The following is a 24,097-nucleotide window of genomic DNA, read 5'->3' as shown; positions in this document are numbered from 1 at the left end:
TGATGTCGTGTGTGTGTGTGTGTGTGTGTGTGTGTGTGTGTGTGTGTGTGTCCCCGTCCGTCCGTCCGTCCGTCTGTCCTGCTGCACCTACCCCTGTCCCATCTGTCTGGGAGTCGCCCCTGCCCGCACTGCCTTCCACCACGATGGAAGTTGCTGGGCCTGGGGAGGTTTGACTTTTCCAAGATGGTGATCCTCGTAGATCCTGTAGTGAAGTCTGGTGAAGTCTTTTATCATCAGTGTTTACAAAGGCATAAAACAGCCCCTAGTGCATAACAAAATGCTCTACAGGACACATAGCACCCCACCCCACCCCCACCCCACCCCACCCCCAGCTTGATTCTGAGGCCTGTTTCCAGTTCTAGCCCTCCAAGGAATCATGGGACGGTCTGCCTCACGTGGTGGGCGCTGCACCGTGGAGTGGCTAATGGGAACCTGACCTAGGCCACCTCATCAGGGCGTAGGGTGAAGGCTAGTTGACAGACACTTGTAGCCCAGGCTAGCCCAGAGGCCCAGCTTGTTCTTGGGGGGGCTTCACGAGCACCACTTCTTACCTGGCCAGACGGGGTCTGCTCTGGGAGGGCGCTTGCCTGGCTGGCAGACACCACGTGTCCACACCCTCACTGGGTGCCAAGGGGGTCCATAGGCAAGCTTGCCTGGGGGTTGTGGGACATAGGGGTCACCCCTGGCCGGGGCTTGGCTTTTGTGCTGATATGAGGAGGCCAGCGGCACCTGAAGCTGAGGCACCACGGGTGTTTTCTATTCCTGCTCTGCAGCTGTGTGCTTCCCTTGTCAGTACCACGGTGGCCTTCGCACTGGAGTGCAAAGCAAGACCCAGAAAAGCCTCCCGAGCTCCCAGAGTCACCAAGCTGGGATGCCAAGCCGGAACTGTGGGGTGACCCAGTACAGGAATGATGGCTCCTGGGGGTCGGCCCCCTGGGGTGTGCAGAGGACTCCTCCTGCCTGGCTCTCTCTCTGGGGCCTTGGCGTGATGAGACGTCTGTCTCTGGGGCCGGAGCCAGGGCCGTGCGCATGCTAAGCATGACTCGGCCACTACACCACGTTCCCAGCCAAATCCCTCCGGTACGTCTTTCCGTCCATCGTTCACCTTGGGCTGCCCTGGGGCCCCGGATAGCTGTGGCTGAAGGCTGGGGACTCAGAGATGGAAATCACCCGCAGCTGTTTGCAGGAGGTACAAGCCACCCCTGCCCAGCCCCTCAAATGCAGCTCCAAAGTGGTCCTCCGCTGTGGACGGCTGGCTGCCTTTTCAATCCCCACCCTGCACTGACTGATAGGAGTTGAAGCTTCCAGCAGCCCACCCCCAAGTCTGGAACGCCTCTTGCAGGGACCCTCGAATGGAGGAGATTCCCCCTTCTCTAACCCACCCCTGGCCCCAGCAAGTGCCTGTGTTTTCCACAGTAGTTCTGACTGTGCTTCCGTCCTAACAGAGCAAAAAGTGCGAGCTGGACAGGCCCTGCTGGGAACCCCACCCCACCCCACCCAAGGCCGAGAAGCCAACAGCAGCTTCTTACCCTGGCCGAGCCCACCACTCCCGCCCCCCCCCCACTTCCCCCAGATGATGACGAATCTGGCATTATTTGGCCTCCAGAAGGAAGGGTCCTTTACAGTCCTGAAAGTGAGCCGGATCATAGGCCTTTTGGTTCCAGACTACCAGTGGGACGCGTGAGGGGGGGTCCCTGCACAGTTCCCAAGAGCCCCGGCTCTGTGGCTAGTGGAGCAGGCTCTCCAGCCCACTGCCCCCCAAAAGGCAAGATGGCATCCTTACCTCCCGCCCAGTAGACCCCTCCCTGTGTCTGGGGACACCAAATGACACTGAAATGCCTTTGCTGGTGCTGTGCTGTCCTTACCTGCAGTGACTCTGTGGCCGTGTGGCTGCATAGTTAGGGAGGCCCTGCCCAATGGGCATATCACCAAACCTTAATGAGCCCTCTCCAGGCCTGTGTGCAGGACTCAGCAGGAAGCAGCAGACCCTTCCTGTCCCTGGCGCTCACAGCCGGGCAATCTTTCCTAGGGATGCATTGTCTCACATGTATTAGTGGTGGACCTTCAGGGTGGGGTGGGGTGGAAAGAGAGTCCCGGAAGTCAGTCCAGGTCCAGCCAACCACACCCTGATAGGAAAATGACTCTCAGGTTCCAGTCACAGACACCTCTCTTCCCTGGGAGCAGAGAACAGAGGTGGTGGCCCTGGCGGGAGAGAGGAAGGGTCAGTGGTACTGAGGTGAGCCCAGGTCTTTGTGATTCCAGAGCAGCCACAGCCTGCTGCCTCATGGGAGGAAATCAGCCCATACCTCCCATTGGCTGGACGTGGGAGGGCAGGAAAACCTCACCCAAGCTTCCTTTCCTGCCTCCCCTCCTCAGCATCCAACAGCATCCATGGGCCCATAGCGTTTCATACGCTGTTCCTGGCAGCACTTGACCCGTACTCCCTGAGAGGGCAGGACCTTGGCAGCCCCACGGTCCTGAAACCCCTGTGCCTGGTACAGGGCCCAGCACACAGGACTTCAGCACACCAGAGAGAGAAAAAACCAAGGGGAAATTGTGAAAGGTAGTCGGAGCAAATGAATGGATCTCTCGGTGTCTGGCAGAATTCCCCAGCGGATAATCGCTCAGCTGATAAACGCCAACCCAGCAAATCCTGCTTGAATGATTGCTTGGGTAGCTGTGAACTAGCCCTGCCACTTAGGGGAAAATCTCAGCACTGTTAGATTAGCTTGGGAGCGTGGAAGACCCTCGAACTCCTGTGAACCATGGAGAGGGGCTTCGCCAAGTTCAGCACGGGGACGTGTCCCTCGTTGTCCCCGTGTCCCAAGCCTAGGAGCCAGGGCACGCCTCGCAGCGTAGCATGAGGCAAGGGGCTGTGTCTGAGCAGGCTGCAAGCTCACACTTTGGTGCTGGGTCCTGTAACGCAGAGGGAAGAAAGCTGCCGGGCTCCCTCGTTTCTGCTGACGCTGCTCTCCTCTGTGATGGGGCCAGGTGCTTTGAAGAACAGGCCTATGGTGTGGTGGGGGGGGGGGGGGGGCTCATCTGCCTGCTCGGTGACAGCTGTAGTCCTCCCTCTTCTGCCATGTGAAGTTGGTGTCCTCCAGCTTCACTGGCAGCGGCGGCAGCATCTGTTTTACTTGGGTTCCCAGAGTGATCATTTTTGTCTCTCTTCCTCTTACATTTGAGCAAATCTTCCTGCTTGGAGAATGGGCTGGCAGTGAGGCCAGGACAGATATCTGTAGACATTTCATGGACCCTGGGGGACAGAGAAAAGGGGGCTGGTGCCAGAAAAAATGCCCGGTGCCACTCTGACTTGAAGACGGAGCCAACTGAGATGCCTCCTGGGTGGGAACAAAGGCCATCAAAATGGCCTTCGAAGTGCAAGCCCAAACCAGGAGAAGGAGGATGCTTGCTCTCTGAGTGTCCAAGCACACATCAGGGATAGAGAGTGGGAGGCAGGACGAACCTGAACTCTGCAGAAGCATCTCACACACCCAGGCCCCTCCAGAAGGGCTGGGGGAGTGGGAACCTAGAAAACCTTTTTTTTTTCTTCTGAGACAGGGTTTCTCTGTGTGTAGCCCTGGCTGTCCTGGAGCTTGCTTTGTAGACCAGGCTGGCCTCAAACTCACAGAGTTCCGCCTGTCTCTGCCTCCAAGGTTCTGGGATTAAAGATGTGCGCCGCCGCCGCCGCCGCCGCCGCCGCCGCCGCCGCCACTACCACTACCACCACCACCACCACCACCACCACCACCAACCCCCAGCCAGGAACCTGAAAAATTTGGACACAAGGTTGTTGGGAGAGCCCACTGAGTAAGGGCACCTGATGGGCTTGACCTGGAAAGACAGCCAGTTGGAGAAGGCTGCAGTGTCAGAGCATAAGGAGGTCTAGGGGGTGTTAAGGGGAGATAGATACCTGGATGGGGCATTAGTGGGTGCAAGCAGGGGGGTACATACCGCACCATTAAGTACTTCACTTCATAGAAATTAAAAAGCCATGAGGGTCTCTATCTGGGGCGATCGCACAAAGAAGGAACGTGACAGAAGAGGCCACTTGCTATTGGGAATGGCAGGGACTTCCCCAAAGCCTCATCTGCTTCACCAGCCAGGAGGTGCATGGGGCTCCTTGGGCCAGCCCAGCAGGGGATCGATGTAAGATGCAGCATCACCCTGGTCCTCCTGGGACTGTGGAGCAGGCTCTTGCTAGCTGACCAGCATTCTGTCCCTGACAGCTTGCTCACTTCGGGTCTGGGGAGGTGGATTAAAAATAGATTCCAGAATTGTCTGAAATCAGCTAGCAAACCGGCAGCCAGATGGTACACATTCCTCCTGCAAGGGGTGAACTATTTTGAATATGGAAAGGCTATTTTGGAGTTTTAATTGAAGCATAGACCTGCCTCCCCAACACTGAACATGAATCACAGCCAGGAGGACCCACCTAGGTCAGGGGAGGTCCAGAACCTCGGTGTTAACCCAGGCCGTGATGTCCAGACCAGAGTGGCCTGGCCTCATTACCCTGGAGCTTGACCTGGAGGGGACCAGGAAGGAGGGATGACAGAATAATGGCTTCACCAGGCCACGGGGGCTCTGAACTGACCCCAGTACCCCCATTACAGGCTCAGGGGTCCCCACTCTTGATTCTGGACACCTAAGATGGACAGGCATCTTCCAAAATAGTAATCTCTAGTTCAGGCAGTGCTGCTGTGAGGTTCCATTCAGCTCGGGCTTCTTGTATTCATAGGGCCAGGGGGACAGCAGGGCCCTCTTGGTCCCAGTGTGTCTACTCACTCTGGGGAAGTGGGGACACTTGGGGAGACTGTGTGTCCCCGCCATTTCCTTTCCATTTACCACCTTTGAGCTCCCAGGCCATTGAAAAGCAAAGATATCTCCAGGGAATCTGGGGCCACATGAGGATCAGCCTGGTAGCCACACAGCCTCAACCCCAGCATCTTGGAGAGACATCTACCCAGGAGCTGAGACACCTAAGTACCTCTATAGAACAGATATCCGATGTACAGCAAGTCCCAGCAGGTCTTGGCCTAGCCACAAATGGAAACAACCACACACACACACACACACACACACACACACACACACACACACACACATCAGCCTCTCCTCACCCAGGCTTATCAGGTTCTATTGTGGAATAGTGGCTGAAGACAAAGCCAGCCACATGGGCTGGACCTTCTCTCTGGACAACTGGCCATCTCCCACCTCCTGTGTGAGCCCAGTGGCTGCTCATCCCAGCTCCCAGTCGTCCTCACATCATGGAGGATGAAGGTAACCATGGAGATTGAGTTTTAGAGTAGACACTGACATCCAGGCCCAGCAGGGTTCTCACTCTACAGACCCTCCCTTGAGCTTGAGAGGCTGCCACAGGCCGCACACAGGCCAGGCAGAGGGCCAGGTAGGCTGACCCGTGGCCGCTGCTCCTGCCTGTGTGAGGAACTGTGAGGTCACCACCGGCAGGATTAGGATTAGGAATAGCAAAAGCGATTAGAGTTGCCCTTCCCCGGTACAGCAGGAAGAGGTTTCCAGGTCAAACTGTGTATCCCATGGACACCTGCTAAGAAGAAAGGGAAAGTCCCCAGCGGGTGGGCAAGGCCCAGACTTCTCATCCCAGAGCCAAGTGAGGCCAGGCCTATGTGGGAGACCTGCCTTTTGGGGGTTCTCACTCTGTGTTGTGGCAGCCCCATGCCTTCCCCACAGGGAGCCCGGAGCCCTGGCCTGCATCTCTGTCCCCGAGAGTACCCAGGTTCCCTGCCACCCTTTCACAGCTCTTGGAAATTGGAGGAAGGGGCAGTGCCTGGAATTGAAGCCTGAGGGGCAGTTGATCCAACAGAATCATGCCTGTGCAGGCATCCCGGGGTCAGGTCCTTCATCCCGCATGGAGGCTGAGTTCTCAGAGACAGAGGGACTAAACAGGGTGAGAAGCAAGGCGGTGCCCATGGGGGCCCAGACATTGGCTCTGGCTCCCAGATGACCTCCGTCCACCCTGCCTCCATGGATTCAGTATGTGAGCCCGTGGGTGTGAATGGGGAGACTTCGGGTCAGCCATCTCCAGCTGATGGGTATAAAGGAACTTTCTGGCCCTAGATAAAGTAGTGGTAGAACCACACAGGAAACGTGACTGTGTCCGGCCTTGGCCGGGTCAGCCAAGCTTTTCCTGCCCCTCCCCCACCTCCCCCTCCCTTGCTGGTCCCCAGGCTTAATCCAGCTTAGTGAACACATCCCTTAGGACACTGCCCAGCTCAGCATTCCAGAGCAGCAGGGCCAGGCTGTCTCTCTACGCTGTGGCCAGGATGAGGCCTGCAGAAGGCCGGCGGCAGCAGCAGAGGAGACCCTGGTTGTTGGGGGTGGATACCAGGTAGGTGTGTTGGGGCTGGGGGGCGGGGGAAGATGGACATCCGAAGTCCACAGCCAACCAGGGCAGCCCGGCTGTGGCCAGGATCCCTACCGGTGCAATAGCAACAGCCCTTGGTCCACCTTGGTCCATCTTAGCGCACCTTGGTCCAGAGCTCCTTGATTTGGTGTGGGACGGGATCAACTGTGACACTCTGGGATCTGCATGTTCTCATTCTAACCACATGTGGTTCAAATGAGGCCCAGCTGTCTGTGGGGTGTCCAACTTCCTGTCTCCCCATCCTTCTGCACCCATGGTCCCTGTGGTAACTTCAAGGAAGACGGAGGTCACACATAGCCAGGGTATGTCCAAGCAATCTGATGCCTCGTTGAGGCAGCCCCTCTCTCTGAGGTCAGGGCTGGGACCTGCCGCTTAAAGAAGGTTACTCCCAACATCCTTGTTAGTGAGCGTCTCCCACGGGCTCCATTCCACCCTTGGAAGAGCACGTGGTCTGTGCCATCAAGAGGCTTGGGGACAGCAGTAAAGATCCAGCTCCACAGCATAAGCTAGCAGCAGTCTCTGTACCCTGGAAACCACGTAGGTGACACACAAGGACTCAGACCCCAGCCCTGCACACACCTCCCTAGGGTTGCAGACAAGCCCGTGTTTTCCCCCCTGGCTTGGGCATGCTAGAAAGATGGCGACCTCAGTGCTTTGTGAGCATGCCCTGTCCATCTCTAAGCTGAGGAAGGTCTACCAAGTCAGGAACTCGTGGGAATAAACCGGTGGGAGTTGGTGGCGGGCAGAAAGGCTGTGTGGAGGGGCCCATGAGGACTGGAGAAAGTACAGCCCAGGAGATGGGTGGGGAGGATGCCAGCTTTTGTTTTCTAGGAAGCCCACACCACATGGCCTGTGATGTGAGCTTATGGGATTTATTGCCATGACCTTGAGCTACCATATGATGCTTGTCCTGTGCCTCCTTCCTGGGTCTGGTTTGAAATCTTGTGAGTTATGTGAAAGAGAACAAATGCTGCTCCGTGTTGATGCTCATTGATGTGACTCGGGAGCTCTAGAGGGTGGTGGAGAGTGGAGGAATGGGACATTGCGGAGCAAGGGCGGGCCAGAGGCCTTCTGCAGAGCTGCCAGGAGTCCCACACACTAGGAAGAGCCTGGAAAATGGTGTGTGTGTGTGTGTGTGTGTGTGTGTGTGTGTGTGTCTGTGTCTGTGTCTGTGTCTGTGTGTATCTGTGTGTATCTGTCTGTGTCTGTGTCTTGGGGGGGGGGGCTGGCATGTATTCTACAACATTCACCGCCATCTAGGAATCCCATGGGAAGAGTGTTAGTATAGACAGAAATAAACTCAGTACATGCGACTACACAGAAGCCAGCAGCTGGCCTTAGCAGGAGCTAGGTGGTTTTCTGGGCTGAGCTGGAGGGAAGGTTTGAGAAGCCCAGGGATTGAGGGCATGAGCACTAGGTGGTTGGGCAGATGCAGCTGGTGGCCTACAAGGTCATATCTAGAGAGTGCACCCTCAGTGTCCTTCCAGACAGACCTTTGAAATGGCACTGCACTGCTCCCATGTCCCATGGACGGTGTGCAACACGCATGACGCATGGGCTGGTGGCTTAGTGCATCGAGGGTGGGGAAGCAGCGCTTGGAAAGTGACAACTGAGAACACTCAGGCTTGTGGGGCCCAGGAGCCATGCCCTCTGCTGGGTTAAAGGTGCCAGGAAAGGGCAAGCCTGGTGGTCCCTACCTCAGGCCACCCTCTCCAGGGGTAGCTGAGAACAGAGCTGATGAGCCAACCCTTCTGCATAAGGATATAGTAGAACCACCCATGGATGTAAAAAGAATCTGGATAGCATAACAGGCCACAGACTTGACCAAACTTACAAGCAGTATGATGATAGATTGTTTGTCAACTTGACACAAGCTAGAATCAGCCGAGAAGAAAGTCTCAATGCCTGTGCTAGGTTGGCCTGTGGGCATGTCTGTGGGGGATTGTCTTGAGTTAGTTGATATGGGGAGATCCCAGCCCAGTGTGGGCAGCACCATTCTCTAGGCAAGGATCCTTGAACTGTAAGAACCAAGTAAGCAAGCAGCCGTACAGCCATTTTTTTTTTATTTTTTATTTATTTATTTTTTTTTTGGTGAGCCAGTGTATTTTATTGAGGTAGTTACAGGAATGTGGGTTAAACGGTTACTTACAGGAGCAGAAATGATTCCAAGATAGTACATCATCAAAAGTGCATACCAGCATGGGTGAGAGCTCACGAAAGCTCAACAGGTAGACCTGTCCTTTCCAGGCAGTTTGGCTGACCTCTGTCTCTTCCAGACATCTAGACTTATCTGAAGAGCATCTCTCGCAGTCCTCACTGCTTATTTATGCTTGGGAAGGAAGAGCCTAGTGAATCTGCTCAGTTTCAGGGACTTCCTGAATCCTTTGAGTTGTTTACTTCCTGAGCTTAAGGAGAGTCTCTCTAGGTTGGAATGTTTGTTCTACCCCCTTATGAACATCCTGTGTCTTAATGAGCTTCCTTCCAAGATGAAAGGTTTTTATCTCAGAGGAAACTGCCCTCTTCAGGTTGCAGTTGGTGTCACACTGTACTGCATGGGTGGGTTCGCAGTCACAACTCCATGTTAGCATCCACATTCCAGGAGGGAAGGAACTGCGTCCATGCACTTACTTCTTTCTGCTCTTACTGTGGATGTATGACCAGCTTCTTGAAGCCCCACCACTGTGACTTCTCTGCCAGGATAAATCGTAACCTGGAGTTGGAAGCCAAATAAAGCCCCCCCCTTTTTTTTGTGGGGCAGGGCATGGGGAGCATTTTGTCACAGCACCAGAAATGAAACCAGAACAAAAAGTGTTAATGGCGGAACATAGTGGCCCACACCTGTCATCCCAGTACACATAGGAAGCAGAGTCGAGATGATTGTGAGCTCTGGATCATCCTGGGCTATGTAGTAAGTTCCCGGCTAGTCTCAGCTACATAGTGAGACTGTCTCAAAACACACACCCCACCCAACCCCACCCCACCCCATCCCACCCCACCCCACCCCACCCCACCCCACCCCTGTGCTTAAAAAAAAAAGTAAAGAAAAAGCAGAATTATGTGATAGGGATGATAAAGTGACTTGGTGGAAAGTTCCAGTCTCAGCCACACCCCGTTTCTCCATGGGGTCTGTCACTGCAGAGTGAACCTAGGGCCTTCAGCACTAAGCTATAGTCCCAGCCCTATTTTCTACTTTTTATTTTGAGACAGAATCTCACTAAGTCACCCAGCTGGCCCTGAACTCACTCTATAGCTCAGGCTGGCCTTGAACTTAACCACCCTGCCTCCGCCTCCTGTGTGGATGGAGTTACAGGCCTGCGCCACCATGCCCAGCCAGTCTTGGTTCTTTTCAAACAAGGCTTGTTAGCCTCTGAGCCAGGAAGTTTGTGGCTTACTGTCCTTCTTGACCAAAGCCAGGGAATGCTGGCAAGATTAAGGCCGCCTTGGACCCCACCAGGGACCTGGCACCCAGTAAGGATGTTCCAGCAGACAGCTGAGGTCCTAGCTGCGATGAGCAATAGGGGAAGACAGTGACTGGAGGTTGGGCATGCTCCGGATGGAACCTGGCTGAGGTAAGCTGACCAGGCCACAGTCTGCGGCTTACATGGCGGTTGATCCTTCCCAGGCCTGCAAGGACTTTCTGGAACTAGCGGAGATTCACAGCCGGAGATGGCAGAAGGCTCTGAATTATGAGCAGGAGCAGCGCGCCCACCTGGAGGAGACCATTGAGCAGCTCGCCAAACAGCATAACAGCCTTGAGAGAGCCGTTTGCAACACCCCCGGCGGGCCGGTGGACCCCAGCAAGAGCCTCAGTGAGGGTGCGTGGGAGAGCGAGGCTGGTGGGTGGGCGGGCGGCCCTCTAAGGCCCATAGACCTGCCCCTTAAAGTGACCTCGTGTCATTTGAGCTTGTCCTGAAGAGTACAGACTGTGGGCTGTGGTGCTGTATGCCCCATACCTGCCACCAACTAGCAACGGCCCCCACCCACCATGTCCCAAATGTCCAGTGAGCCCAGCTGTTCTCTCTGGGACAGGGTTTGCCCGTGTGTCAGGTGGCTGCCTACCTAACATCAGGCTAGGGGACATCACAGCTGCCCTGGGCAGGAAAGCTGGGCTGCAGGCAGGCTAGGCAAGCACGGACAAACCAGGAAGCTTCTGGAAGGCAGTGTCTGAGCAGTGGTGAGTTGGGAGGAAAATGCCCTATCCCAGCAAAGCAAGTAGGGTGGACACAGTGCAGGGTGATCGGGGTCGGGGGTGTCTGAAGCCGGGCAGATAAAGCCAGTGGGGTAGAGGGGACGGCGTCAGGATGAGGCTGTAAACGGAGCGTCTCTGCGTGTCTAGGAAGCTTCCTGACCTCCAAAGGAGAGAACAGTGAAGAAGATGAAGATACTGAGTACTTCGATGCCATGGAGGACTCTGCATCTTTCATCACTGTAATCACCGAGTCCAAGGAAGACAGGTAGGATGCACCGTGAGCGGAGATGGCCGCTCTAGCCCAGGGGATCTCCCCCTCCCTGGGGCAGTGTCTCCGACTGGTTCTTGGGCTACACCTGCCTTTTGACCAACTGGACATTTGGGGTAGTCTTTCAATCTCAGGCAAGATATAGTATTGCTTATGTTCTATTCTTTGTTACATTAAAAAATTACCTGAATGGTTTGCACCTGGAGGTTAGCAGGGGTACTGGCTGGATCACTTCCAGCCTGGAGGGAGAAAAGTGGGGAAGGAAAGATCCAGCAAACCCCAGCTCTGAGAACAGCACAGGCGCCCATCACCCTCTCCAGCATCATCATTTGGGAACAGACAAGATGCCCAGTCTTGTTTTCTATTGACAAGCCTGTTTCATAAAAGGCTGCTCATTTGGGCTTTTTCTAGATTCACTGGTTAACATAGAGTAGTGACCAGTGAGGGAGTCATTTCTCGGGTGCATAGGGAAGGCCCACGGTGTGGCTAGCACAGACAAACAGCTGAGAAGGAAAATGGGAAGCAGATAGGCTAGACAGGAGCTGTGCTCAGGGGGTCAGGTTGGTGACAAGCCCCAGCCATTCTTTCTTGCTCTGTTGCTGAGGGCTCCGTGGACCAGCATGCTCCATCACTTCCTTGTCCCGATGTCTTCTGGGGAAAGGGCTGTCCAAGCACCAGTGTGCTTTCAGCTCAGAAACTCTATTTCCCAGGAACATTACATTTAGAGAGAGAAAAAAAAAAGTGAGATATGGTGGCATACCCCTTTAATCCCAGCAGGCAGATCTCTGTGAGTTCAAGGCCAGCCTGGTCTACATTGTGAGCTCCAGGCTAGCCAGGGCTACATAACAAGTTCCTACCTTAAAAAGGTAAAGACAGTACCTCAGTATCTCATTTTAACCCAAGGCTAGCATAGTTTGGCCATCTGAACTCCCATCCACCTACCACCAGCAGCATCGATTCTTATGGTTCTGCAACCAGGGTCATCCTGCTCTCATCACCCTGAGGGGTCTGGGCTCCCTACGATCCCCTGGTCTTCCTGCCTGTCTCCTGAGGCCCTAGGCCTAGCTCAGCCTGGCTGACCCACACTGCCCGCCAATAGGCTTCTAGAGCCTGGGCCCTCAGCCTTGGCATCCCTGCTGCTGTGGCAAATCTATCCCACAAGTGTCAGAGCAGGTGTGCATCAGACCCAGCACTTGAGGACCCCCAGTGTGGGAAGCAGATAAAGACACACTTGATATCTGTGGGACAAAGGGGCCCATGGGGCTTCTACCAGGCTCTTCCAGACACGGTACTTCCAGTTGCCCTCTTCTTGGTCCTGGGTACAAGGGGGCAGCGAGTACTAATGAATGGAACTTCAATGCTGTGAGCAACCATGGTGGGTAGAGCCTCTCCAGATGACTGCCTGGGTCCCTCAGCCAGACATAGTCTCTTGGGTAAAGATGCCTCTGGGCCACCCTCGTACCTCAGCGCTGTCTAGATAGAAGGTAGGCAGGGTTAGAGATGGATATCAGAATTTGTCCTTAACTTGCTTCCCCTTCCTTTCCTGCAGAAAAGCCGAGGGTGGAACTGGGTCAACCTCTGTGGACTGGACCCCAGCAGATAATGTACGTGAGATGGGAGCACACAAAAGCCAAGAGGTGGCCAGGCGCTTCAGTTCCGGGGTTGGGGAGGTGTCAGCACTACGAGCTTAGGACCACCTTTGGGTCCCAGACCTGCCTCCCATGTGGCAGGCAGAGGTGGCCTCTGCCCTTATCTCCAGGCAGTGTAGCAGTGTATGGCTTTTCCCTCGGTTCTTGGAGGGTCAGGAGCAAGTGCATGGACTTGGGGGTGGTCTGCTGACGGTATGCCTGGTTCTCCAGCAGGTGTTAGATGGTGCCTCCTTTGTGCCCAAGGATTCATGCAAAGTTAAACGGCGGGCCCGCATCCCTGATAAGCCCAACTACAGCCTTAACCTCTGGAGCATCATGAAGAACTGCATCGGCCGGGAGCTCTCCCGGATCCCCATGCCGGTAGGCACCTCTGGGCAGGAATCACGGGGGCTCCTGGGATGTGGCACATGAGACTCTGGGGTGTTGTTTTTTCCACAATACCTGAGGGGTTGATTCTTTGTGTTCCTTAGATGATCCCACAGAGAACAGGGACCTTCAGACTGCGAAGGAAGGAGCCAAGACAGAGAGCTCTGTGTGATTATAGCTGGGGGACCCCAGGAAGACCCATAGCATCCCCTCTGTCCTCACGTGGTAGATGGGGGTGGCAGAGATAAGTAGGCTTTGGGGGCGAAGAGGCCGTCCTTCCTGCCAGAGGCTGTCCCTGGTGCACTCTTGGCAAATGGAGACTCAGCAAGGTCATAGAGCCATCCAAGGGCATCTGGGGTCCCTGTGCACTAGGCTGTAGTGTCATCTCCACCACGGAAGGGCTTGGGGCTCCTGCCTAGCCAGTTTTACTGGGTAACACATGAGTCCTTTCATATCTCTGGTCTCTGTGTCAACACTGCCCAGCTGAACCACAGTACACATGTGCACACGCACACACACACACACACACACACACACACACACGCTATGAATCTGGAGGGTAGAGTAGGACAATGTTATCAGGAAAGGCTCCCCTTCTAGGGGAGCCTAACCCTGGCTTGTCTGAGGCTAATGGAGCCGATTCCCACTCATCCTGCACAGCACAGGAGTTCTTGACACAACACCTAGTCCGTGGTTCCAAACCAGGAGGATCTGCATCCCCCATCTGTGGAGCCCTGACCCACTGTTTCTGGCTTTGAGCCTGGTGGGCCAGCTCTGGTCACATGGTGGCCTGCTGCCACGGCTTCTGTGGAGTAGACATCCTCGTGAGAGAAGAGGGACAGTGCCCATCATCAATCAGGGTGGCACCAAGTGGCATTGTCAGCAAGTGACACGTGCTGAGGGGAAATCGAAGGCAGGACGTGCTGGACATGGAACCTCACTGTGAAGGTGCCACCAGAGCAGGGACGTCCCTCAGTGTTTGAGAAAAGCGGGGGGTGGGCTCTGACGGCCACCTCCCTGCCACACCCGCAGGTGAACTTCAATGAGCCCTTGTCCATGCTCCAGCGACTCACCGAGGACCTGGAGTACCACCACCTACTGGACAAGGCGGTGCACTGCACTAGCTCGGTGGAGCAGATGTGCCTGGTGGCCGCCTTCTCCGTCTCCTCCTACTCCACCACGGTGCACCGCATCGCCAAGCCCTTCAACCCGATGCTGGGGGAGACCTTTGAGTTGGACCGCCTGGAGGACATGGGCCTGCGCTCCCTCTGTGAGCAGGTAAGGCCTGGCCTGGGACCCGAAGACAGCCTGTAGTTCATGTCTACCTGGGCGGCCGGCCCCTCCCGACAAGGCCAGGTCCACAGTCTCCTAGATATAGGGAGGGGCGAGGGAGGAGAGCATGGTGTGACAGAGCCGGGTCCGGTGCTGGCAGGGAGCCAGGGAACGGGGCCAAAGTATTGGGTCCTCTAGAGGGGTCCCTGGGGAGTCCAGGCTAGAGCACACAGGTCAGCACGGCGCTGAAAAGTGACAGGCTGCAGCCTGGGACATGCACGCTGGGAGGGACGCTTCCCTGGTCAGTTGTCCCCGTACCACTTCTCTGTGAAGATAAGTCAGCTCTACACAGGATGCTGAGCCAGGGCGCCCTCGTGCGCAGGGCCAGTGCTGCCGCTCTGCTCTGGCTCCACGATTGGCCTGAGTGGCTGCCTGGTTAGAGACACCCCAGGGCCCTGCAAGGACCTGTGAGAGGCGACCTCAGTAACCAGTTTAGAGACACCCCGGGGCCCTATAAGGACCTGTAAGGTGACCTCAGTAACCAGCACAGGATTCAGTGGCTGAGTTTGAAACAGGAATCAGAAAATGTGCCAACCCTTGAGATGTGGGGTTTGGTGCTCTCAAAGTCCTTGGCGTGGACCCCACCTTTCTTCGTTCAGCCAGTGGTGAGTGCCCTGGAGGTGTCAGACGTGGTCAGACACCGAGGGCCCAGCCGGGACAGGACGACCCAGGGCTCTTGTCACAAGTGGTACTTTCTTGTGGCTGCTTCGGCAGGGCGGTCAGGAAAGCAGTCTAGAGAGGAGAAGGACTGATGGGAAAGAGAGAGGAGAGGATAGGGAGCAGCCGGGCAGGTATCTGTCCCACCCGTGCTGACCGGGGCTTGCTCTGCCCGGGATCTGGGAGAGTGTGAACGAGGCTGGGAAAGCCAAATGCTGGCTGCACTTTGAAAGGAAGAGACAGCATTTGCTGAGGCAGCCATGAAGAGCACGAGTGGGCAGCGGAGAGTCCATTGCCTGAGTGTGAGCGGTGGGGATGAAGAGGGGTCCTGAGACGGAAGTGGAAATGTCACAGGCACCAGGGCCTCCCCCTGGGCTCAGTCCCTACACTTGCTCACAAGGCTTGCTCTAGTTGAATGTGTAAACCCCCATCATGGGGAACAGCGGCGCTCACGGACAGCAGCACCTCCATCCTTGAGGGCAGCAGACAGGCTGTGTCTCTCTACTTCCAATCCACAGGAGGCATAAAGTACCATCAGTGGAATAACTGATAATAATAATAATAATCAGAAACAATAACCATGGCGGAGCACTGGACTCACTGAGTCCCTGAGTGGAATTTAGGGACAGAGACAGACCTGGAGACTGTGTGAGGCACCCTGAAGAGCAAGGAGGCTGGGCCAGACAGAGCCTGGCAGTTGTGGAATTGAGAGGGGGCACCATGAAGAGTCGATGGCACTGCCACTCTATGTAGGGACAGAGCCAGCAGACAGGTGCCCTGGGGGTGGGGTAGCAGTCAGGGGTGTTCTGTGGTACTGGGGGCCCTGGTGTAGGGGGCACACAAGGCCCATGGCAAGACACTAATGTGACTCCCACTCTGAAGTCGGACCCAATTCTTTCCCTCAGCTAATATGGTTCTGCCAGTCTGTCCCCAACCTGTATAGCTGTTTGGGGCCAGCCTGAACTATGTGCCCCTGCCAAATACATGGCATCTTAGTTACTCTTCCTTTGCTGTGATAAAACACCATGAAGAGAAAGTTTAATTTGGCATACAATTACAGATTAGAATTTATACAATAGAGGGCTAGAACTTATGGTGCTGGAGTAAGGGCAGGGAGGCAGGTGAGCAGAGCAGCAGCTGAGAGCTTACATCTTGATCCCCAGCATGGGTCAGAGAGAGAGCTAACCAGCAATGGCATGGGCTCTTTCAACCTCAAAGTCCACCCCCAGTGACACACCTCCTTGAATAAGGCCTCACTTCCTAATCCTTCCCAAACAGTTCCAAGCGTCCAAACACAGGAGCCTATGGGGGTCATTCTCCTTCAGATTGCCACACCTAGGAGGGTTAAATGAGGCGGGCACAGAAACCTCAGCAATGCAACACCTTCTACTTCCTGGACACAAACTCTGCTTCCCCTGCCCCACTGTTTCCCAAGAGCCAGGCAGGGCTTCTCACTCATGCCACACTCCATGGGCTGGGCAAGCCCAGGATGGACACTGCCAGGCTGCTCTTCTGCTAGGGATACTGTGCTCCCTGGGGACCTGCCTTGGATCAGGGTCACTAAGAGGAACAGTGGCCTGGGCCCACTCCTGGGATACACAGGATGGAGCCAAGCATCCTGAACATAGGGTAGGCTGTCCTTCCCTGGCTGAGTCTGTGTCTAGCTGTGCTCACATCCGCTGGTCTGGTCCCAGGTGAGCCACCACCCCCCATCTGCTGCCCACCACGTGTTCTCTAAGCATGGCTGGAGCCTCTGGCAGGAAATCACCATCGCCAGCAAGTTCCGGGGGAAATACATCTCCATCATGCCACTTGGTGAGCTCGGGCTCTGGGTTCCCAGGATGGGAAGACGGTCAGGTTCAGAGGGAGGGCTTTGCATATCTAAAGGCCAGGTGTGGCCCCCAGGGGAGGCTGCACTGCCCACATCCACTGCCCACCCATCTCCTAACCTATACCCCATCCCCTCCAAGCGTCACAGATATTCCTGTGTTCTTGACCCTGGGCCTGTGGGTGGTCTGGCCAGAGACCGATGAGGAACCCATGACCTCTGACCTATCTGGCCTCCAGGTGCCATCCACTTAGAATTCCAGGCCAGTGGCAATCACTACGTGTGGAGGAAGAGTACCTCGACTGTGCACAACATCATCGTGGGCAAGCTCTGGATTGACCAGGTCAGTGGGTGCTTGGGGAGGTGGGGTCTATGGCTTAGGGACTGGTCACTGACCATCACCTGCTCTCTCTAGTCAGGGGACATTGAGATTGTGAACCATAAGACCAAGGACCGGTGCCAGCTGAAGTTCGTGCCCTACAGCTACTTCTCCAAAGAAGCAGCCCGAAAGGTAACTAGGACCACAGCCTGGAACCCCAGTGGACCCAGAGCCGAGTGGGTGCTTATGTGTCCTGCCATGTTCGCAGGTGACTGGAGTGGTGAGTGATGGTAATGGCAAGGCCCACTACGTGCTGTCAGGCTCCTGGGACGAGCAGATGGAGTACTCTAAGATCGTGCACAGCAGCCCCAGCTCTGATGGGAAGCAAAAAACCGTCTACCAGACGCTGCCTGCCAAGCTGCTATGGAGGAAATACCCACTGCCGTGAGTCAAGCCAGAGTGCCAGCTCTGGGGGAATGGGGACCAAGAGAGGCAGAGAAGAGAGGGCAAGGAGAAGACAGGCATAGGGCCACCCCTGCCCCACCTGGCCAGGAGCACAGGGGTCTGGGGAATTGAGTCTAGCAGAGAGCAGGGCCAGGAGGCCAACATCCAGTGCAGAAGGGGCTGCCCGGCGGTCCGTGGCCTAAAGCTAACCAGTGGCAGCAAATGCTGTGTAGACACTGTGAACAAAGTGACAGGGTAGACTCCTTCCCTGCAATGCCACAGAAGTAAAAACAAGCTGGACAACATCTCACAGGAAACTGGGTGGGAAACGTACAGTGAAAACAAAAGAGAAATTCTGCAAAGGAAAAATAACTGAAACTGAGAATCCACAGCAAGGTTGGGTAGAGCAAATGTGGCCTTGGGATACAGGTCGGAAGAAACATGTTGTGGCATAAATGCAAAAGCTGGGAGCCAGGCACGGAGAAACACCTGCAACTCAGAAGGTGGAGACGGAAGGGATGCAAGTTTGGGCCAGCCTGAGCTGTGTCGTGAGACACCCTGGGCTGTGTCGTGAGACGGCCTGAACTGCACAGTGAGGACCTGTCTCAAGAAGCCAAAAGAGAGAGCTGAAGTGGGAAGGCCTACTCCTTGGTCACCCTGAGGGAGTTCCAGGGTACCTCATGAAAGCTTGTGCAGAATTCACCCCCAGACTCCCTGGACAGTCCTCAGCCTCATAAGGTCCACAGCAAGGTTGAGAGCCATATCTAGCGTGCTCCTAGCCCAGAGTCCCAGGAGACAGGTGCTGCTGGAGAGAGAACACCAGAGGACTTTCCCTGTCTATTAAAGTGGTAGTTTGGTTTTTTCCCTTCAGGTCACTCTTTAGCCCAGGTTGGCCTGGGACTTGCTATGTAGCTCAAGCCTCAAATTTGTAATCCTCCTGCCTCAACCTCCCAAGTGCTTGGATTTCAATTATGTACCACTATGCCTAGCTCCAAGCAGCCATATTCTTAGGAAGATATTACTTGTTGATATCCTGTACCCCAACAGCAATATTGTCTTCAGCAATAACAGGAGCCTAAAGACAGCCAGATGGCATCTTGCCGGTGCCGACAGATCACATTACCACTGACTGAAAGAGGAGGGGATACTGCCATCCCTCACTAACCACCACACTAACACCTTTGCCTGGACTCACAGGAATGAAGTAAGGAAGCAATAAAAATGGGAAGGCGGCAGAATAGGTAATTAACTTAAACCATTTTCCTGAAGATGCAGACACAGCTCAGTGGCAAAGCACCAGTGTGCCTAGCGTATACAAGCCCTCGTTCAGTCCCAGCACAGGGGACAAGTTCCCAAATTAGAAGTAAAGAGATGCAGACTTTGGGTCAAAAGAACCTATAGAGTGGTCAAGATAAGAGATAAAGAGCACGTCCATCTAAAATATGCTGCAGTCAAAATGGCCTAAAGCAGGAGGATCACCAGTTCAAGGCTAGCCTGGGCTACAAATCCTGCCTCAGGGAAAAAAAAGAAGTCAGTGTTTCAATTTATTTTAATTTTTTACTTTTATTTTATATATGGATGTATCCTGCATGCATAACTGTGCACCACCTGTATGCAATGCCCTAAAAGGCCAGAAGAGGGAATCATTTCACTTGGGACTGGGGAGTTATGGGTGGTTGTGAGCCGTCACGTGGGTGCTGAGTGCTCTTACCCATTGAACTACAGCGCCAGCCCCTCGATTTATTTTAAACAATAAGGACCCCAGGACATTTTGAAGGCCAGAGAAAAGGTGACCTGCCCTACTGAGTCTCGGGACTTTGAGGTTGTAGTGGAATGGAACAGCGTGCCTGGAAAGGCCCTCATCAGTTTATGTATCTCTGAAACATGACAGAGGCACAGCAAGCCCTGCGGAAGGATGAGAGTGCTCAGTGCAAGAGTCTGGGACAGACAGAATTCATCCCACACAGGAAAGGACCACCCCCCCACACACACACACACACACCGTGCACTGTAACAAAAATCAACTCCAGATAGCATTTCCCCGGGAGATCGAGTCTGCCTGACTGCTAAGCAGTAAGTAGCACTCTGAATGTAAAACTATAGGCAACTTGACCGTCTTTTAGCCCTTATGACAATGTATCTTAACACACACAGAGACGCAATGCTGATGCACTTAAGTCTACCAGAGTACTTTTGTTCATTAAGATGACCAAAAGGACCCTTTACACCAGGTGTGGTGGTGCACACCCGCATTTTCAGCACCTGGGGACAAGGTGATAGGAAGTCTATGGCAAACTTGCTACACAGTGAATTTGAGGCTACATAAGACCCTGCCTCAAAAAAAAAAAAAAAAAAAAAAGGAATACATCCACAGTACCTGTACTTGGCACAGGGTTACGGTCAAGCACAAAGACAGAGCTTTGTGGTGCAGCCTTTAATCCCAGCACTCAGGAAGCAGAGGAGCTCTGAGTTCAAGGCTAGCCTGGTCTACACAGTAAGTTCCTGGCCAGCTGAAGGTACATAGTAAGACTATGTTAGTTTCTGTTCTGTTGCTGTGAAGAGACACCATGACGCGTCTCTGAAGAGACAGTTTATAAAAGAAAGCATTTCCTTGGGGCTGGCTTACAGTTCAGAAGCTTAGTCTGTTATTGTCATGCTGGTGAGCATGGCCTCAGGCACGGGGCTGGAGTGGTATTTGAGAGTTTACATCCCAATCTGCAGGCAGCAGCAAGCAGAAAGAGAGAGGGGGAGAAAGAGGGAAAGAGAGAGGGAGAGGGAGCTAGAGAGAGTGGGCCTGGCCTAGGCTTTGAAAAGGTCAAAGCCCACCTCAGTATAGCATCTCAGAACCCAACCCCTCATGTGAATTCTCCAACCTGACACTGAGTGGGAAATTCCACAGCAGACTTCTCTTGAGGGGTCACAGTGCAAGTACACTGTGTTAACCCACCCTTAGGCTGTGCTTATGATATAGCTGAAACACACATGCATTGCCTGTTTAGACTAAGTCCTATTCCCCAAGATAGCTCATTATGCCTACACAATACTTCTAACTCGCCGACATTTCGAAAAAATGTGTAGTCTGAAATTTCATGAAGTGCTCCAGCCTAGGTATAAGATTGAAACAAGTTTTTAAAACTCCAGCTAATCTACAAAAGATATGCTTAAATAAGAAAATAAAGGGGAGCTAGGTTAAGAGCACCCGGTTCAATTCCCAGCCCTCACCTGGCAGCTCGTAACTGCCTATAACTCCAGTTTCAGGGGACTCATAGCACCAGGCATGCACATGGCAAAATTTTCACATACAAAATAAATCTTTTTTTTTATTTTGAAGAAAATAAAGATAGGAACAAAAGGGTGAAAAGATAAGTCCACACATTAACCAAGCAACCCCCCCAAACCCCCACCAGAGCCGGAGGGTGTCACAGCAAACTACAGCAAAAATCTAACAACAGAGATCACCAGGCGAGTGAGTTTTCAATTTGAACAGACCTTGCACCTAACAACACAGCCTCAAGATACAGATAGCACAGGGTGATCGAAATAGAAAAGGAAAGGGACCGAGTTACAACCAGCAAGGGAAATTTTGATTTGCTGCTCTGAGTTATGGGAAGTAAAACAATAGCAACAGCATGGAGTCTAAGTCCGAACAACAGAAATCACTAGCCAGCCATAGAGCACCGTGTCGCCCAGCTGCACAAACCCACGAGGGCCATCTGCAACCTGTCCAGAGGGTGGACCACAGGACACAGTTCAAAGTACTAAAAATGCACCAGGGCAGTCCAGAGTCATCTGCAACCTGTCCAGAGGGTGGACCACAGGACACAGTTCAAAGTACTAAAAATGCACCAGGGCAGTCCAGAGTCATCTGCAACCTGTCCAGAGGGTGGACCACAGGACACAGTTCAAAGTACTAAAAATGCACCAGGGCAGTCCAGAGTCATCTGCAACCTGTCCAGAGGGTGGACCACAGGACACAGTTCAAAGTACTAAAAAGGCACCAGGGCAGTCCAGAGTCATCTGCAACCTGTCCAGAGGGTGGACCACAGGACACAGCTCAAAGTACTAAAAAGGCACCAGTGGAGTCCAGAGCAATTTCGTAGAGGAAAACAAAACAAACAAAACATGGCTACTTCCAACTAATCCTAAGGCAGACAAGCTGTGATGAAAGCCGGCAAATACACCTTGAATGATTACAAGAAGGTTGGTAAGTGCTGCAACTCAGCTGATGTCCAAGTGACATGCAGCTTTGAAATGCGGACCACACCAGAGAAACGGAATAAAATCAATGAGATAAGCCTCCATCCCGAGGCCGAAAACAAGCCGAAGCAGCAGCTCCAGCCAAGTAGTAAGGAATATGGTACGTAATAAAGCAGAAAACTCGAGAGAGGGACAAAGTTTTCTCTCCAACCAATGAACACACAGGCAGCTTCGACCTGGGTGTTGAAAATCGCCAAGGAGCTACAACCGACATGGCTGTGCCTGGCGCTCAGAAAAACAGAATAGTAGGAGAAAACCTTATGCTGATAAATCAGACACCGATTTAAAAAAAAAAAAAAAAAAAAAAAAAAAGACAAATTCCCGGAGAAGTCCCGCATAGCGAAGCAGTTGCAGGTGGGTGAGATCATGCCAGGTGAGGGCTATAGAGGGCGTCCGACCCAGCTGGTGGGCTTTGCAGGCTGGGCTCCTGAGGGGTGAGCAGGAGCCCGCCAGGGAAGGGTCCTCCCTGGTCGCTCACACTACCGCGTCGCCGCTGCAGGGAGAACGCGGAGAACATGTACTATTTCTCGGAGCTGGCCCTGACCCTCAACGAGCAGGAGGACGGTGTAGCGCCCACCGACAGCCGCCTGCGGCCCGACCAGCGACTGATGGAGAAGGGGCGCTGGGACGAGGCCAACACTGAGAAGCAGCGGCTGGAGGAGAAGCAGCGCCTATCCCGCCGACGGCGGCTGGAGACGTGCGCAGCGAGCTGCGGCGGCGAGGATGGTGAGCCCAGAGCAGAGCATGGCGGGGGAGGGGTGAGCCCCGGGGGGATGGGAGGGGTGGGGTGAGCCCGGGGTGGGCGGGAGACGGGGAGGGGCGGTGAGTCCCCGGCATGGCCAGGGCAGCGGGCAGCGCCCCTCACCCGCTGTGCCTGCCAAGCAGAGAAGGAGTCAGACTGCTATACGCCGCTGTGGTTCGAGAAGAGGCTGGACCCGCTGACCGGGGAGATGGCCTGCATGTACAAGGGCGGCTACTGGGAGGCCAAGGAGAAGAAGGACTGGCACATGTGCCCCAACATCTTCTGAGCCACTCCTGCGGCAAATACAGCGCCTGCACAGCCCTCGGCCTGTTCTTTAATGCACCCAATTTAGTACTGAACCACACCTGTGCACACGGGCACACACACACACACACACACACACACACACACACACACACTCCTTTTTCCTAAAGGGGGCTCCCACCTTAGAAGGAGTAAGGGCTGACCTGGGTTTTCTCCAGCCCCCAGGTCGCCAGCCCGTTATCGTTGACTTGGGCCCCATGGGCACCCTAGTTCCCGGTTACCACACCTCAGGCTGGCCGCCTGGGCCATGGGCTGCTCAGGTCACTAACCCCAACCCAGGGAGAAACTACCCCCTCCTAGGGAGCCTCTTTTGACTTTTTTAAGAAAAGAAAAAAAACAAAAACAAAACAACAACAAAAACAACTCCCATTTCTTTCTAACGATGAGGTTTAGTAACTTTTTAGCACATCACTTAGAAGACTTGCTTTCCAAGTGTGCGTTCTTGCCACAAAACTGTCCTGGCAAGAAACGCTCTTCTAAAGACATAAGGAAGCCAGGCCCCTTTGAGTGGGGAGCACTTCTAACAGCTAGGTTTTGTATCTGGCTGTCCAAGTTCCAGGAGTTCAAATGCACAGAGACCGTGGGAAGCCCGCCTGACCTCCACAGGTGGGGGGCTCCCTGGAGGGACGACCCACGATGTGAGCAGGGAGGCAGTTGAAGGCTGCCCCCAAGTGGGCAGACAGCAGCAGCCCCTGCCAGGCCTTGGCCATGCTGGGACAGTGCCCCAGCCCCCAGAAGGCCAAGAAGGGCTGAAAGGCAGGGCCCCCAAATCAGCAATAAGGAACAAACCCTTCACTTAGCCTGGGCTGGTGACCCAGGCTCCAGACACCTGGCCTCTCGCCTTGTCCTTAGGCATCAGGGGTGCCTCATCTCAGCACTCCTGACATCTTTATTTGCCTAATTTATATATATGATATATAAATATATATAAAATAGCTATTTTGCTTAAATTTCTATGATATGTGAAAGTGAAAAATGATGAAGACAGGGTGTGCCTGTCTGAGTTTGGCTCCTGTTGGCTGTGCCCCGCCCTCCCCTTGTACCCCTTCCAGTGGCTCCTGCCAACCTTGGAAATGAAACATGTGACCCTCAGACCCTCTGACTCTAACCTGTCCCTTCAGTTTGGTCTGGAAAGGTAATTGCAAGGCCTTTCTTTCTACTCCAGGGCTGGTTTTTTATTAAAAAAGAAAAAAATGAAAACAAGTGTGAAATGCCTTATAATGCTACTCTAGAGAGGGGGTGGGGAAGGGGAGGGGGAGGAGGGGGAGGGGCATCTGTCTCCTCAGAGCTGGAATGTGCCTCTTCCCAGCAGGCTGAGC

General features: G+C 54.1%; 1 protein-coding gene across 13 annotated transcripts in view; it reads left to right on the top strand.

Moving 5' to 3' along the window:
- Osbp2 (oxysterol binding protein 2) overlaps positions 1–22,775 on the top strand; it is a 159,348-nt gene extending 136,573 nt beyond the window's left edge. For 6 of the 13 annotated variants that reach the window (XM_006972927.4, XM_076545814.1, XM_076545811.1 and 3 more), the window contains 11 exons: positions 10,026–10,218; positions 10,740–10,857; positions 12,410–12,464; positions 12,723–12,869; positions 13,908–14,153; positions 16,559–16,679; positions 16,932–17,035; positions 17,108–17,203; positions 17,280–17,455; positions 22,212–22,438; positions 22,598–22,775. In XM_006972927.4, coding sequence (XP_006972989.1) covers positions 10,026–10,218; positions 10,740–10,857; positions 12,410–12,464; positions 12,723–12,869; positions 13,908–14,153; positions 16,559–16,679; positions 16,932–17,035; positions 17,108–17,203; positions 17,280–17,455; positions 22,212–22,438; positions 22,598–22,740 — 1,626 coding nt within the window. In that variant the 3' untranslated portion in view covers positions 22,741–22,775. Of the gene's footprint in view, positions 1–10,025; positions 10,219–10,739; positions 10,858–12,409; positions 12,474–12,719; positions 12,870–13,907; positions 14,154–16,558; positions 16,680–16,931; positions 17,036–17,107; positions 17,204–17,279; positions 17,456–22,211; positions 22,439–22,597 lie in introns of all 13 variants that reach the window. The other 7 variants (XM_076545805.1, XM_076545806.1, XM_076545809.1 and 4 more) reach the window with 2 other exon arrangements.
- The last annotated feature ends 1,322 nt before the right edge of the window (positions 22,776–24,097 follow it).

The sequence above is a fragment of the Peromyscus maniculatus genome, chromosome 10, assembly GCF_049852395.1.
Source record: "Peromyscus maniculatus bairdii isolate BWxNUB_F1_BW_parent chromosome 10, HU_Pman_BW_mat_3.1, whole genome shotgun sequence".
NCBI classification, from domain to species: Eukaryota; Metazoa; Chordata; class Mammalia; order Rodentia; family Cricetidae; genus Peromyscus; species Peromyscus maniculatus.
Note: the sequence above shows the minus strand (reverse complement) of the source record. Positions and strands in the feature narration are given on the sequence as shown.